Below are 17247 nucleotides of genomic sequence, written 5' to 3' on the forward strand. Positions count from 1 at the left end.
CCCAAAAAAATGAGGGGAAAAAATCTGCCCACTATTGGGCAGATTCTGAACAACTTAAACACCTCAACTGGCCACTGCATTCAAGTGTTCAACAATGGCTATAATGCTCAATGCTGCAAAAACACATTTTAAACCGAAACATTTGACACTTCAGAGTGCTCACACAAATACGAAGGGGAACATCTGAAAACAGCCACCTATCAGCGGGTATACCAGATTGATCCGGTATTCTATACTACCAGTACTGCAGAAAAACTGGTATCAATTTTGTTTTTAAACTTCAGTATCGACTTGGTACTGGTTCATTTTTTCCAACAATCAGAACTCAAAACAGACTGTGTCACTGCTGTAGGTTGCTGTGCTGACCAGTCTTATTCCATATCAAAATTTAGTTGGGAAGTTACTGAATTGAATGTTAACAAAGTTAGGCAGCTGTTTACCAGTTGATACTTGCTGCAAACATTTGAGCAGTTAATAAGCTAACTGCTGCAAGGACCTACACAAGACAGAACAATTCAAAATACTTCAAAATATCAAAACTCAGCATCCCTGAACATAGCACTTTCTGCTACTAACAATTGTGATAAACTATTCGTTCTCAGCTAAAGGAAAAAAAGAACATGATTAAAATAATTTCAGGACATTTTACATTTTCCAGGACTGGAAAATAGTCGTCAATTTTCCAGTGCACTGTTTGAGACCACCGCCATTTGTAGTTATGTCTGAAACCGTATCCACATTATCAAGTGCACTCATTCAATCCCATAATGCACTTTAACGTGTACAACTGATTTACACTCACTGAATAGCCACTATAGAATAGACCTTCAACCCTGCTCCTGGAGACTCGCCATCCTGCAAAGTTTATTTCCAACATGCTTCAACAGACTTGAGATTTTCAAGCAATCCTAAAGACCTTGATTATCTGGTTCATGTGTGTTTGTTTAGAGTTGGAGCTAAATTCTGTATGTCAGTGGGTCTCCAAGGGCAAGGTTGAAGACCTCAAAGCACTAGGGTTCAGGGTTCAAGACACAAAAATGTGGCTTTTTTTTTTTTTTTTTTTTTTTTTAATTAAATCAACAATTTAATATCACCCAAAGTAGCACAATGCAGAAAATTACATATAGACAAAACCTTTCCCCTATTATCACCAATGGCAACTAGACTTTAAATAACTGGTCGCATTGGAGTCCATTTATTCACAGTCTGAAACCTTGAGAATGAGCTATCAAGAGACATGAAGACATAAGCTTTAAAAAGAGACACAGGAGCCAGGTCTAGAATTCAGTTTCTTTATTTGACATTACAAAATAGGTAAAAAAATATGCCAAGTTATTAGGTATTCTCTTTGTAGTCATACGTAATTTGCAGGCTGCGTACGAGTGATCTTGGATGCACCAACTTCCAAACAAGTTTGAATAACTTTCAAAGGTGAAGAAAAATTCTGTCCGCTCCCCTAAGTCACCGTAAGGTTTCTCCGGCCCCAAAGGCTTTAGTTCGCTTCTACTGAGATAAGGGCAACAGCTATGCTGAAAGACGAGCACTTCAATAAGCTCAAATCCAGTTTAGCTGCATTGAAATACAGGCTCATCAATCTCCTTAAGAAAACAAAAGAACACAGACTACTGGCACTTGTATTTCAACACTAATCCCAAGTAATTCCCATGGTTTCCCGACATTGTTTTAGGCGTGTCTGCTTATGTGGATGTTGGAAAACATGCAATGGAATGTTACTTCAGCGACAGCCAAGGTGAAGGTATCCAACTCTTTGTCCTGGAGGGCTACGGATTACTCAAGCCAGATTCCACATGGATGGATTCAATTCATTCTCATCACAGCACACTGAGAGAGACCTTTAGGAGGCTAAGTTATTACCAGCATTTCACACTGAAGGAGGTGGCCAGCAGCCACGGTTCTCCAGGACTTGAGCCAGAAACCATCACAACTCATCCCCGTGCACTCAAAACCCTGACTCCCTTGAGAGTGTATACTGGTTAGGTGTGAAACTAGCAAAATAGTCATGCAGGAAGACAGACAGACATTGGTGTGAGTGTTTCATTTGCATTCGTAAAGCCATGCTTCCTGTTTTCAGCATGCACAATGCGTTAGGAGAAAAGAGCTGCCAAACCACAATCCCCCGGTTTCAGACCACCACACATGCCTTGCACATTACCCCAGAGGCATTTCCCCAGCAGCTGTAGACCATGTATGTCCGACTCTAACAAATATGACTGTGTAAACAAAGACCCATTTAGTGCACACAGTGGGCTTGAACATTTCCTCCTCCTTGAGACTTCGAGTTTTCTTTACCCCCTAGCATCTGTTGGAAAATAAATATTTCCATTATGCGATTTCTCATTACAGTGAAGCCCGCATACACATTGGTCAGCCTTCTACCCACTGTTCGACAGCACTTGAGCGGTGGCTGATGCTTATTAAAATCTGTGCTGAAGACAGATTTGTCTCTAATGCAATAAGGCATTAGTCCTGTTAGCCAGTCGGCAACCAGTGGCGGCTCCACGGGGGACGGACACACTGTCATCGGCGGTAATTGGTCAGAATGACGGGCTCAAATCGTACGTGTGCTGAGCGGGGAAAAAAAAAAAAAAAAAAAAAAAAATATATGAGCAAAAGACGGAAGCTACGGCAACACACACTGACAGCAAAACATACACATGCACAAAATCCATGCAGTGCCAAATTCAGACTCTGCACAGCGAGGATTAGAAAAAGCAGAATTTATGGAAAGCTCTCTATAGGGCTTGTCACACTGCGCTTAACCCCGGGTTATCGTCAATCTAAACACCACTTTTAACCCCAGGTAAAGGAGCGTTCCACACTTATTTAATTGTGGGGTTAGCACCGCTTTTTACCCGGGGTTATGAAACCCTGCTCTGGAGCAGGGTTAGCAGCGCTTTTGCGGCGTTAACTGCGCATTGCGGTGCCAGATTTGTACAGTGTAAAATGATGCGGTGTTAGAATGTTACAACTAGATGCTTAACATCCGACATGCCTTATATTCTCTCGCTTCGGGCATTCACGGAAACACTGCGCCATGTATAAACAGACAGGTAAAATGTCAAATGCCGATGGAAAATGCGACGGGAAAAGCGACAATTGGAGTGAAGAGACCGTAGTTAGAAAAGTTCACACAGAGAAAAAAAACTTGATATTACAGTCAGCAAATTGTAAAATGAGGACACGCAAAGCCAGAGCCTTTATGTAAACAGGTCACGTGCTGCGTTTGTCCAGTCAGTGACACTGACAACGTAAATATGCAGATAAGGACTTAATCCCAGGGGTTTAGGAATGCGCAGTGTGAAGAGGTAGCTTATGAATTCCCAGGATTAACTGTTAAGCCCGGGTATGGTATGAGCAGTGTGAAACGTGAATAAAGATAACCCAGGATTTCATTTATCAGGGGTTTAGAGTGACCCAGGGTTAACCATTTCAAGTGTGAAAAGCCCTTATTAGGGCATTAAAGACCATTATCCAAAAAGTAACAATGTTAGCATGATTTAGATCAACAGTTGCAAACAGATTGAAAATTCAATTGTGATTCACACAAACTGCAAGGCGGTTCCGACAGCTTAAACCCATTCAAACATATCTACTCAAGAGCAAGACAAAAATTACCATGGTAATTAAAGGACAAAGTCTGTGCTAAGAGACAGGGGCCGGACAGCTCTAAATTAGCATGTACGTTCCTCCGAGCGAGGAACTGGGGAAGACATGCTCGTCTTGCAGAATAAAGCACTGGAGTATTGTGTGAGGTAGACGTCTAGAGAGCCCGGACAGAATTTTTCGAGCTTGTTAAAATGATTTCTTAGCCAACATAAGCAGAAGAGGTCAATTTAAAGATGAACATTTAAAGTTAAGTGTGCTTAGAAAGCACTTGAGGTGAACAGTAAAGAGAAACTTTGCAGTACAGAGAAAAGACTTTGCATAACCACTGGAGCGCAGATATACACAGCACTAGAACTCAAGACTCTTCCACTTCAACCCATTAAGAGGTTGCTGGTTTAAACTTTAGCAGACAGGACCAACGATTTCTGCCATTCCAACCCGTTCAGAAGTTATCCAGTCAGACTGTCCATGGCTCCATTAAGACTGCTGGTGTTCAAAGGTAAGATTGCTCTTATACTGCAAACAAACACTTGTCTTTGCCTGTAGGAGAATTACAAGTCAATCAGCAAAGCAAGCAAAAGGGAGGAGCGCACACACAACTCTGAGACAAACATCTGAATCATCTTGCATGATGAGTTCATCCATCATATTAGGCCACTGAAACTACCAGTAATTACTGAGCTGAGTATATAGTGAAAACCGGAAGCAAGCCCATTAGGGCAGTGCAACTTTGTACCATTTAGAGTTCTTGCAGAACATGCAGATTTGGAAAGCTTTGACTCATCAGAACTGAAATGGACTAAAACTATAGAGAACAACAATTAAAAGTAACAACTCCATTTTAATGGATGAGCACCAATGCATATTTGCAGTTCCGGTGGAAAGGATAACTGACCTGAGGAGAGGTCTGACATTCTTGTTTCAACTTTCCATTTCCAGGAATTTCCAGGCATCACAACCTGAGGGAAGAGAGAACACTATGAGCGAACAACCAAACATTGCTATGATTAACTATATTGTATTGAAGCTCATGCAGTCTGCCAAGATTGAGTCATGCAACTCAAGCTTTCCCAGGTAACATTTTCATGTAGGACATTGAGTTTTTCAATACGTTAAACAATTAAAATCGCAAAAGAAAAAAAAAAAAAAAAACAGGAGCAGCATTACAAACATAGATGGATCTAGATTTGATACTGAGCACTTTTAGCATGAGTTGCATTACAATTCTGCTCTAGAATGTTAGTACACAAATATTATTATAAGCAAAAACTATTACTGCGTATTTGTATATTTTTTTTCCACTTTACTTTTATATTTTTAAACGACTGAATATTTTAAATCATTGCACGCCGTCACCAAATAGTTTTAAGTAAATAAATGTAACACTACTCACAAATTTAGGGTTAGGGTTACCTTTACAATGCTGCACTTAAACGTTTAACAGTCCTCTCCTGCCCTCTTTACTAAAAGCAGCCAACGTGTCTTTGCATCAGACTTGACAAATATGGCCCCTGCAAGCTTAACTTTTAAATTCAAATTATTTCAGGCTGTAATACATTTCCCATTCTGAGAGACCAAAAATAAAATGTCATTCAAGAAAAGTTTAATACATACCCAAGCATCGAATGCTTTAGTTCTCTCTATAGACATTAGGAAGCTATCCAGGTTATTTTAAAGAGCACAGGTCTTACCTCTAGGGTCCTTTTTAAGTATAAAAAGAGAGAGAAACATTAAAGGTGTGCTTTTAATCGTCAAATCAAACACTTTAAACAGACTCCTTTAGTGTAGTTTATGTCTTCAGACTACATGCATTGTTTTAAATTTAAAATCTGTTTTTGAAGAGGAAGAATGGTTGGAACCGAAGATTATGGGTTATTTAAAAGGCCATTTCAGGTTTTATGAAGACAAAGAAAAATAAACCAGGTTAAAGTTTCATAAAAAACAATCTATGCTTTATTGACAACTGCTGCAAAACATGTTTTGGACAGATTTAGTTACCTATTTAGGCAAGCTTACACATGTCATTCTGCATTTTATGGAGAGGATACAAATACTAAATGGCAGTAAAGTACAGTTTGGATGTAGGTTGTTGTTTTTTTTCCTTTTTTAAATTATGTACAATAGTCGGTTTTAGCTGCAGTATCCCTTTACATAAGAAAGAGATGACCCTTGTGGAGATTGTTGTCCAAATCCTTTTTTAAAGCAGTTTGTGCATGCAGTTTATATAGCATGGTGGCATCCATGATAATCTGACTTTCGATTTTTTTTTTACTTTTTTTTTCCTTTTAAACATAAGTAGCCAAACATGGGTTATTCTACAGAACAGTTTTGAAGGGTAACATCTTATTTGAACAAATTAAGGATTTGAGGACATTCCATCTCAACAGTGTCTAATTGGGCTATATTTCAAAACTCTAAAAGATACAAGGAAAAATATTGAGGCCTAAATCTACATTTACAGCTTTTAAGACTATTTAAATCAAATGAGGAATAATCAATGGCTGTTGGAAATACCATTAAAGACATTTTGACTTTCAGTAATTTATATTCCTTATTACAAAACAGACATTAAGTTTAGGGTCTATTTGATATGCTAGTATTAAACAGAATTTTGAAATGTAGCCTACATGGGAATCTGCAACTGCACCTCAGCAGAACTTTTAAGGTAACACAAATTAAAGTGGTGTCCTGAGACACAAAATGTGGCTGTACAGTTGTTAGGGTTTACCTTTCAACTAAATACTTTTTCCAATCATTGGACAAACTTTTACCATCGACAAATGCAAAAAAAGCAAGGGTAGGTATGAGCAGAGGAAGAGATATTTGCAAAAAAAAAAAAAAAAAAAAAAAAAAAAAAAACAGCCATGTTTAAACTAATCCCTTCTAAAAGTTATATCAATTCTTGAGGCATTCAAATGCCGCTCTGTCAAGTTTCTTTTAAAAAAGTCCGGAGTACAAAACACAAAACGAGAAAGAAAGAAAAACGAGAAACAAAAACAAAAACGGACAATTACTTTTGTCGGGTAGCTTAAAGTGTGAGCTGCCATGGGAGACAGTTGTCATGGCGACGCGTTGGGTGACGTTCCGCTAGTCAGACTTAGTATCGTCCATAGGGGTGTTCCCTGAACCCAGGCTTAGTCTGTCTCTGAGTGGGAGCTTTTCCACCAGCAGCAGCGCGCTGTGTCCCATTCCAGTCATCTTGAGCTATGGGAGCAAACACAGTGCAAGTAGGTAAGATAAAGCTAGCAAATAACTGACCTTTCACTAAGCTCTACCTTAAAAACATTACTGACCAAAAAAAACACAAAAAAAAAAAACCAAGTGTGTTTTTAGATGGTTTTAAACTCAAATTTACAGGAATTATCCAAATATAATGTACCTGTTCTGCTACACTAGCATTACCAGTTGTAATAGATATAACATGATATAACTCACCCTTTAAATAACCACAATAAATGTTTGAAACCATTAGCAAAAGCAAATGAGGGGTTACGGCTGACCCTACGCTGTGTCAGATCAGAAAACCACTTTCACATAAATTTAAATTCAAAGGCAAAAATCTTACCGTAGTTCTCATACCCCTCCTGTGTCTCTCCATGTCCATAATCATAGTATTCTGGTTCTCTAGAAAAAGGACAAACACTGTTCAAACTAACTGTTACACAAGAGAAACTGGCCTGAATTTCCTAAAGTAACATATTAAGCCAAGCACGATGTGCTTTTAAGACACTGGGATGTTTCCAAAAAGCCTCCATAAACCACAGTAATTCTAAGCGAAGATGATCTTTTTGCGGAAACTTGGACTTTTTAAGTCCCAAACCAACAGTAATAATATTAAAATGTACAATCAACTTACGCTTGTGGCTGACTGTAGTAGCTCTCATAGGATTCATAGCCTGGCTCTGTGTAGCTCTCATCATAAGACTGAGGAAATTTATAAGAAAAAAAAAAAAAAAAAAAAAATCAATTCACAGCAGCATAAACTTTGAAGATACTAGTGCACTCAACATCTTCAAAGCAAATACAGAAAATATTTAATAAAGACACATACATAGTCTTCGTATGACTCTTGGGCCGGAGGGTGCGGGGGTGGTGGAGGGGGCATCCGCTGAGACGCAGAGGCGGGTGGACGGCCACGGTTGGAAGCTGCTCCTCTGGGCGGCTGGGCTGATGGTCCACCTCTACCTGCAGGAGCACCCCTTGCGGCTCCACCTCGAGGGGGTCCGCCACGGCCACCTCCACGTGGGGGCATACCACGACCCCTGCAAAGGTAAAAAGTGTTAATCCTCTACTCCACTAAATCTACAAAAAGGAAAGTTCTCACTGCATTAAAAATCAGGCTCAGTAGCTTAAACAGTCATAATAAATATTAAATGGGTGTAGGTTACCTGGGTGCCCCAGGAGGAGGAAGACCTCCACGGCCTCTGATGGGTGGCCCTCCTCGGCCTCTGGCCCCATGTTCCTGACCCCCATTTAGATACTTCATCTCCATGAACTGCTCCTGGCAAATGTCATCCATCATGTCCTGTGAGACAGGCACACAGCTCACTAACATGACAACACTACACACTTTTCACAAGAACATCTCAGTCTCATGGAACATAAATCCAAATAGTGGTTTCTACAAAATCTGATGCTTAGAGTTGGACAACTCTTAACAATGAAGAGCCAGCATGAGGCCCTGATAAACCCAGACTTGCATAGCTCACATGAGGCCATTAGAACAGGGCACAGAAGTTAAAGTAGTTCAAAAAGGTTTACCAAAACCTTTCAGTCACTCAGTCCAGCTACAGGAATGAGCTCGAAAACAACCGATTTATCAGATTAAATATTAATCTGCCGCCACGGGCAAAGCAAGTTACAATCCAACAATGCAAGCGGTTTGGACTTAAACAATGGCCCATTTGGAATTCATAAATCACAGCACTATAAACAGAGAAAGCTTAGACAAAACAATATCCACACTTCACTGCAAAACATGATCTCTGGGCAGTCTCTTGAATCCAGAGTACTTACAGGGAACAAGAACTTTTTGATCTCCTCCATGGCATGAGCCATGCGCACATATGCCTCAGGAACAGGAGCAAAGACCTCGATGAACACATGAAGTTCCATTGACAAGTGTGCATACTTCGGCTCTCCACTTTTCCTCAAGCCATCCTCCTGAAGAACACAAAAACAAAAAGTTCAGCAGATCCAATTTACCCTTAGTTGTGTCATTTAACCTTCATTCACACACAGCAAAACCACCAAAACGTGACGCATCAAATAGCCTAGAACCATCCTTTTATTTCTCAAGTTTAGAGCTACCTTAGAAATCCAGCACAAAGTGAGGTGCCCTGGTAAAAGCTGTTCTGGCAGCGATCATTCATACTTTTAAAAAATAACCTCAATAGCACTTTACCTTGGTTTTGTCCCTCATGGATCCTTTCCCCAGCACAGAGATCTTAGCGCCCGTCTCTTCCTGCAGTCTCTTGATGGTGTTCCCCTGTGGTCCAAGGATCTTCCCAACAAAGTTAAACTGCACAAAGCAACAGAAAATTAAATATTAAACCCACAGCGTTTGAAGAAATCTACAGCTCTTCACTTAGCCTGACTGAACTTGTTTTCAAGGACTGAAAACTCGATAGTTTTGATCTTCCTGAACAGGACAAGATTAAATGGAATGCAAACAGATCAAAGGCTGGAGTCGTGCTCTCCTCGACACCAAAGCGAGGGGTAACATTAGGTGGTCTGAAAACACACGCATGAGGACACTCAACTAAAAAGGGAGGGAAACACTCAGGAGACAGCAGAAAACATCTGTTGTGTGCACAAACCAACAAGTGCCACTCACAACAAGAGGGAAAAGTCCAATATTTAAATTAATGGTAATAGCAGTAAGATGTACAGCTGATAGGTGTGAGTCAATCAAAAGAGGAGATCTAATAGACAGTGTCCACTAAATGTCAGTTCTGAAGATCTACATCCACAGGACAATCCATTTAATCAAATCTCAGCAAAAACCTAAAATAAGCCATTCTAAAAAGAAACCGCCTTTTCGATTGGAATTGAGCATCATAATCAGTTGTGCATAATCTGATATCCACATAATACTTAAGGGGGGGGAAGAAGATTGGATTCTGAGGTAAAGCAAAAAAAAAATAAAAAAATTTAAATTCAGCTAGTCTCAAATGATCAGGCAAGCAAACATTAAACACGGAAGGTCAAAGAAAAACACTGCCACACTCTCAAACAGCAGTGGACTCAATCAAGCGGTCTGATCGCCTCTGGCAGGTAAGCTATCACGGGACGTGCACAAAGAAACATGCATTTCGAAAATATCTTAATCCTCTTCATGACAAATTACAGATCTTTCACAGGTTTTGGCAATCAAAGGTTTGCAAATTTGTCAAAATACATTCCTGAGGATTGCAGACCTACCATTTCACTCTCTAATAGAGCTTTTCAAAACTAATTAAATTCTTGTTCTGAATAAACAAGTTCTACTTTACTCTGTCTTTATACTTGTACAATACCGAATACCTCAAAAATCCTCAGGTGACCTCTGCTTGCGATTACTCGGGTGTTACACATTCCTTCAACACCAAATCTGAAGCAGTGCACATGTAATCGAGTAAACTGGCACAACATACACATTCCTAAATACCACAATGACACTCACTTTAGGGTACTGCTTGACAGGTATGAGAACCCTCTCCTTCAGTTTGATGTTTTTCGTTGTAAAGAGGTCCAGGTAGCTTTCTGTATCTTTCTCGGTCTCCCCTTTCTGAACCCTTTCGATTTCTGAAAAGCACGAGAAACATTAGGCACAGGATTTGAACATTTAAATGTAAACTAAAACTACTAGATATTTGAAGACACTTTTACCAATCATTGCTCAACCAACTAAAATATACTATCAAACCGATTCCACTAGAAACATTTGCACATGTTTCTTGACTTCCACATTCTCCACTTATTGCAAAGTTCAAAGCAGTTTTGCCCATTTTAAGATTAAAACCCCAATGAATACATACTCAACAGGGATCATATATTCACTTATATCATACAAATATATTATTTTTCCCCACATAACATGCTGGATAATGATTACAAGCTTATAGGCCTGAAATATTTTCTCCCTCCCTTTCTAGGTCATTTTAACTTCAATGGCAAGTCTGAGACTTAAGTGTTTGCTTCAGGTTGCAAAGAAAAGTGCTTGCCTCAAAGACACTGGGAGGGAAAACCATCCATCAATAGACTCAGCTTCACTAGGGGAATTTTCAACGCAAGTCTGATGCTAAACACTGAACATTTAACACGCCTCTGCAAATGTAACTTATGGAACCTATTTGCTGATATATAACACAAGATACAGTTAAACTCCCACTAGACTGATGATATAAGACGTGGTGAAACGAGGCCAGGAAAAGACATTTCCTACACCAAAAAAAAAAAAAAAAAAAATCCACTTCGTCTCCAGATGCAACACTTCCCACACTACAGGCACATATGGTCCGGAACATGGTTTTTATTACTACGACAAATCTCAAACTTAAGATTTTCAGCCGTCTTCAATTTAATTTGATCGGGCTTGGACGATTTCATCTAAAGCTTTCCAGATCTTTCAATCTAGTCAAACACGATAAGTGCATGTAACGCTAGGCTGGGACTCGACGCGTACAATGAAACGCCACGTTGACCCCTTAGATACAGAGCCCTCCTTACAAACAAACAATGGGCGGCAAATCTTAAAAAAAAAAAAAAAAAAAAAAAAAAAAAGTGTATTGCGATATTCTATTTTATCAGTTTTTAACAAGATTTAACAAATCTAATTAGCTATCGTAAAGTTGTATAAAACACGTCATTTTAAAGTTCACACTTTCGGTTAAACCCAATCCAGTACGCGGCTCACGGAGAGCTCGAATGAGCAGAAATGGGAATGCTGCCCGGGGGATGACGGGGGGTAAAACTCTACAGGATTACAGCTTTCGATCGAACACAATGGAGAAGGATGCAAAGAACTGATACCATCCACGAAAAGTTGAGTTTGTCTCTCCGGAAAACCAATAACTACACGCCGAAAATGGCTTCGGCAGCACGTGCCTGGCTCGAGCTAAGTACACGAACCCCCTAGCGCGCTGAAATAAGACTTTGTAACGGTCGCCCTCTGTCCCACGAGCAACTACAGTCGATTCCCACAGTTTCCCTCCAAATAAAACTGCTATTTATCTACATCCGAAAAGTCACTCGGTTAGGTGTTAATGTATCCCTCCTTCGTTTTCACAAACGGCTTTACCTGCTGATATAAGTTTCATGGCGTGCGTGAACGACGCGTCCAGACTGTCTCGTTCCGCCAGCAGCTGCGGGAGGTATTTGTTCTCGTTCTCCATGTTGAGTTTGTAAGTTAATGAAGATTTATACACCAAACGTCCGACAGTGAAACTATTTCAGTATCCACTTCCTGCAAAAGGTAATACGAACACACGCGTGACTGCTGCTGCTGTAGACCGTGCTGTAACTGTGGTGAGTCTCAATGGCTCCTGTTCTCCGGCGTGCGGTTGGAAACAGATGAACAAAAGCTTGAGACGAGCTCAAATGACTTGAGCGAGCGGAAATTACGTCACGAAAACTAGACCTATGGGACCGCCCACTTTGATGTGAAAGTTTTTGGATTGTCTATTCAAAATTGAATTTGCTTCGGGGAGAGGCTGTCCGTCCTATTCATTAATTCACACACATACTCACACAATAATAATAATATAAAATATATGAAATTACATAAGTACATTATTAAATATATGAAATCACACATTAGTGCTGAACTGGTCATACTAAAATGATCTGTGTTCTTCCATTAAATGTAAGACGGTTATGCATGAATTAATATGCTGTCTGGTTTTTGAAGACATCCACAAAGGTTTTGCATAAGCTTCTGGGCTCATCTAAGTGGTAAGTTATGAAGGAATAGCGCGCACCACATAATGTAATGTTTGCTGCCCCCCTCTGGATAAAAATGGAAAATGAATTACATTCAGGGGTTGGTGGTGAAAAATTTGGACACAATTGATATGGCAAAATTGTAAACATGACCAGTTTGCTTGTCCATTGAACTATAAATTACAATATAGCAATAATTTATTATAATATAGTAATGATTATAGTATAGTAATGATTTACATGCTTATTAATTCATTACAGTTACAAGACGATCTTGGCACAGTATATCACATTTTGAATTCATGCAGTTATACTATTATCATTTTATAGGCATCCTTCATTTAAACTCAAATGTGCTTGTTTTCCTTCATCGCTTGTGCTTCTCTCTTCTACTGTAAACACAGCTTCTCTCTGCCAGTGCTGGTGAGCGGTGAGGTCAGCCGTGGCTCAGCATTGCTAGGAGGCCAGTGAAGCCTTTTTGTCCAGTGAAAGCTTTCAGAACTGTCACACCTGCTTAGGCCTTTAGCACCACTACCACCACCCTCCGCTCCCCTTTCCCCTCAGCCTCGCTCAAGGTTAACACACTCTGTTTGTGCATGTCAGACTATTCAAACTCATAAAGAAGTGGCTGCTGACTGCTGTGGCCTTTGAGCTTGGCTTGGCTAGCATATATTTCTCTCTTTTTTGAGCTGCTTTATCACTCTCCTTCTCTATATTTTCCAGGGTCACCGTTTAAATTCACAGGGACCCATGCAGGACAAAATATGTATAGGTGAACCAACCCACTGAGTAGATTTATTTAATATGTTTATTTCCCTGATGTTTCTGTCACATCTTTTTATTTAAAAAGCTTTTGAAGAAAACCAAATGAGTTGTTTTATAATCATATTTCAGCATCTTGTTCCCTTAAAAAAAAAAAAAAAAATTATCTTCTCAGCACCTGTTAGCAGGAAACTTGTGACAAAACATCCTGTGACCTGAGGCAAACACTTTCTTTTCTTCTGCTAGTGTAGCAACACATTTAACAAACCTCTTCTGCTCTACTAATAACTGACAAATGACGCATCAGTTATGTTAACTTTCAAAAACCAGTTTTAATTTTAGTTACTGAAATCTATAGAGAACACACCTTTTAATACCATATACAGTGGTAACACTTTAGAATACGTTTCTCATTACTACACAGGAAGAAAAAAATTAGTGACACAATTGTTACATTTTCAGTTTGTTTTTTGCTTGTGTTTGATATGTTCCTTTGTTGAGTTTCCCGCCACTCCTTTGTTTCCATGGTCACTGTCATTAAGAGTTTGTTTGTTTCATCTGTGTATGATTAATTATCTCATTTCAGTTTGTTACTTAAGCTGCACCACTAGTAATGACTCAAATAGTGTCAAATCCTTCAGAAGGAATTATTCATTTATTTGGAACAATATTTTAAAGTGAAAAGCATGACAACTCCCTAGTAATGTAAGCTATAAATAAGGGAATATAATTTCTCATTAGTTTTCTGAGAGGTTTGGAAAAAAAAAAAAATAATGAACTATGCATTCGTTTATCAGAGTTTCATGATAGTTGATAGCAGTGTTGGGGAAAGTTACTTTTAAAAGTAACAATATTGCATCACTCCCTTAAAAAGTAACTAATTGTGTTACTTTTTATAGAAAGTAATGCATTACTTTTTTTTTTTTTTTTTTACCTGGGCTGGGCTTGCTTGTTTGTTTGTTTTTTAATAAAAAAAAAAGTTGGCAAATGTAAAAGGTCTTTCACACCAAAAGTGAAATGATTAAGCCTCAGGCTGGGAAATGCATATTTACACCTGTACAGTAGAGGGCGCAGCTCAAACAAACTTTTCAACTGTGCTGCCATTCTGTATTAAAAACGAGATTGCATCACTGTTTTTATTCATTTTGAGGAATACCGAATGTTTTCGTGCAAGGTTAGTAAATGCTTGTTCACTTTTAGTCTAGAACTACAATAACCATCATGTTTACACAGCGCACACAACACCTCTGCACTTTATTTCTCTCAACATGGGGACAGGAGAATAAATGTGAAAAACTAACTTGCATTACTTATTTGAAAAAGTCACTTAGATATTTTGTTGTAAATTGGAAAAGTAATGCATTACTTTAGTTACTTGAAAAAGTAATCTGATTACATAACTCATGTTACTTGTAATGCATTACCTCCAATACTGCATCTTACGCACAATTTTTCTCAACATGTCAGCCAATAATGGGAAAACAAAGTAACTTGCCTTACTTATTTTCTAAAAAAGTATAACTCATAGATTTTGCTGTGAATTTAAAAGTAATGTGTTACTTTACTAGTTACTTGAAAAAAGTAATCTGATTATGTAACTCTCATTACTTGTAATGTTACCCCCAACGCTGGTTAGATTGTTACTATTGTGTTGCTCATTTATTCCTGTGTAGTTATTCATTAATGACAGTACTGTAACATATCTAGTATATCAAGCAATATGAGAAAAGCTCCCATGGATTTATTAACTGCTGTGGTATTGTTTTCCTGGAAGCACTTATGTTAGAGCTGCACATCAGGCTCTGACTTCACATTGTGAAGCCGATGAATAGCCATTTCAAGCCAATTTAGAGGGCAGATCTCGGTAAGGAATTGTTGCACTTATTTCTCCCAATGACCTGACATCCCAGATGAAGGTCATTCATCATATTAATCTCTCTCTGTATCCCTTTTTTCTCTCTCAGAATGAATGTCTTAATATATGAAAGACAGATGTGTGCATAAAACTGAGAAAGCTTCTCAAGGGTTTGTTGAAGTAAAAACGAAGATTTAAAAATAACTTCAAACCATGCAATCAGTTTGACCCAAAGGGAAGCTGAATAATGGATTTTTTAAAAAAGAAAATAAGTTAAAATTAGTACTCCGATGTGTTTGATGTGAAATAACTACAGAGTGCTACTTTGAAAAGGGCCTGTAACACACTTCTCCACATGTCACAGCTTCACAGGAGCTCAGATAATTAATCAGCACAGGGTTTGATTCCCTTTAACCTGCTTAAGGGCCCTAGGCTAGATCTGTTTCTTGAGAAACCAAAAAAAGCACAAGATACACTAATGATGCTGGAATAATCACTTCAAGCGAACAACATTTTCAAAGCCTTTCCACGCAAGCACAAACACGTACGCACTGGCTGAGAGTGAAATGCCACGTGTAATGTGCTTTTCCCGCTCTCTCTTTGATCAGTTTCGATATAGATAGTGTGCAAGTGTGGTTCTGTAGTCTTTATCCGCTGCACATTTGAGCTCTGGTGTCACCAACAGACCTGTAATGATAAAGAGAGATCTGAAAAAAATACAGATGTAGCCTACTCTACAGGTTCAGAGCCTGAATTTGCAGTTTCCTTATAATGATCCTGACTGCAAGGACGTCTTGCTAATGGTTTGTGATTTCTAAGTTTGGTATCTGTGGTACATAAGTTTAAACGAACACTGGGAGTATTGAGCTGAACTTGCATCAGATCATCTGAGGTTCAGGAAAATAAATGGCTGTTTTTGAAAAGAAAGCTGCTAGAGATGAGTACTAAATTATAAAAGATGGTGTCATAAAATTATAATGAGCAAATAGAGAGTAGTGATAAATGGCATCTGTGAGAGCCTCATAATGATTTCAAATCACCATAGTTTGTAAGTTCGCTTCTTGTTCAAGTTAGAGGGACTTTCAAGGATATCCGAGCAATGCAAAGCAAAGCAAGGAATAATAAAAATAGACAGTCTAGACTGCTACAGTCTCAACATCAATGCAATTACAGAGAGAGAATACATACTACCATTCAAAGCATTTATTTGACCAAAAACGCAGTACATATAATATAGTGAAATATTATATCACAATTTAAAATTGTTTTCTATTTTAATATATTTTAAAATGTCATATGTGATGTAAAGGCTGAATTTTCAGCATCATTACTCCAGTCTTACTCTAGTGTCACATGATCCTTCAGAAATCATTGTAATATGCTGATTTGCTGCTCAAGAAACATTTCTTATTATTATCAATGTTGAAAACAGTTGTGCTGCTTAATATTTTTGTGGAAACCCTGATGCATTTTTTCAGGACTCTGATGAAAGTTCAAAAGAACAGCATTTGAACAGCATTGAAATAAAAACTTTTTTGGGTAACTTTATAAATGCCATTACTGGCACTTTTGATCAATTTAATGCATCCTTAATGAATAAAAGTATTAATTTAATTAAAAAAAAAAAAAAAATCTAACAGACCCTAAAGCCCAAAGTATACTTCACTTTTTACGCGTACGCAAGGGTCAGCATTGTGCGCGTGACGCGAATTTCGTCATCAGAAGAGTACGCGCACCGCCGGTTTTTTTTTTTTTTTTTTTTTGCAATAATTAGTTTATCCACAAGGTGGACAGGTGTCCTGAGTGTGTCGATTCACAAAGTAGTCAAATGCTGCATAAACAGAACAAACCGGAGCTCATGCAAACTACAGCGACAATGAAGGCCTACATAAACGAGAGATTGTGAGAAGAGGTTAGAAAGTACCCACATTTGTACAACTCTAGCATGAAAGAATACAAAGTTATTCACACTGGTTGTAACTCGTGGCGAGAGATTGCTCAAAACTGCGCATGCGTCGAACGCCTGTGTACGCGTACGAGTAAAACGAAGTATACTTTGCAAGGCTGTGCGTTCGACTGCG

General features: G+C 38.7%; 1 protein-coding gene across 2 annotated transcripts; it reads right to left on the reverse strand.

Annotated features, from left to right (window-relative positions):
- Positions 1–1278: 1278 nt before the first annotated feature.
- Positions 1279–12196, reverse strand: khdrbs1b (KH domain containing, RNA binding, signal transduction associated 1b). Of its 2 annotated transcripts, XR_007926490.1 has the most exons (11): positions 11909–12196; positions 10292–10413; positions 9032–9148; positions 8644–8790; positions 8016–8152; positions 7679–7889; positions 7484–7551; positions 7193–7251; positions 6642–6831; positions 4523–4586; positions 1279–4167 (listed from the first exon to the last, which is right to left on the reverse strand). XR_007926490.1 is itself a non-coding variant. In XM_051872706.1 (9 exons), the coding sequence occupies exons 1-9, from the start codon at positions 12000–12002 to the stop codon at positions 6725–6727; spliced, it is 1062 nt and encodes a 353-aa protein (XP_051728666.1). In that variant the 5' UTR covers positions 12003–12196; the 3' UTR covers positions 5552–6724. The 2 variants fall into 2 exon arrangements, 1 of the variants encoding a protein (XP_051728666.1); XM_051872706.1 differs by lacking the exons at positions 1279–4167; positions 4523–4586 and having other exon boundaries at positions 5552–6831.
- Positions 12197–17247: the final 5051 nt, after the last annotated feature.

The sequence above is a fragment of the Ctenopharyngodon idella genome, chromosome 19 (genome assembly GCF_019924925.1).
Source record: "Ctenopharyngodon idella isolate HZGC_01 chromosome 19, HZGC01, whole genome shotgun sequence".
Taxonomy (NCBI): domain Eukaryota; kingdom Metazoa; phylum Chordata; class Actinopteri; order Cypriniformes; family Xenocyprididae; genus Ctenopharyngodon; species Ctenopharyngodon idella.

What these genes read in the sequence shown, in the direction of transcription:
- khdrbs1b (XM_051872706.1), bottom strand. Translation starts at nt 12,002, where the DNA reads ATGGAGAACGAGAACAAATACCTCCCGCAGCTGCTGGCGGAACGAGAC. An exon ending in CCATGAGGGACAAAACCAAG is followed by an intron (nt 8,791 to 9,031) that starts GTAAAGTGCTAT and finishes TGTGTTCTTCAG; the next exon opens with GAGGATGGCTTGAGGAAAAG. An exon ending in GGAGGGGTATGAGAACTACG is followed by an intron (nt 6,832 to 7,192) that starts GTAAGATTTTTG and finishes TTGCTCCCATAG; the next exon opens with CTCAAGATGACTGGAATGGG.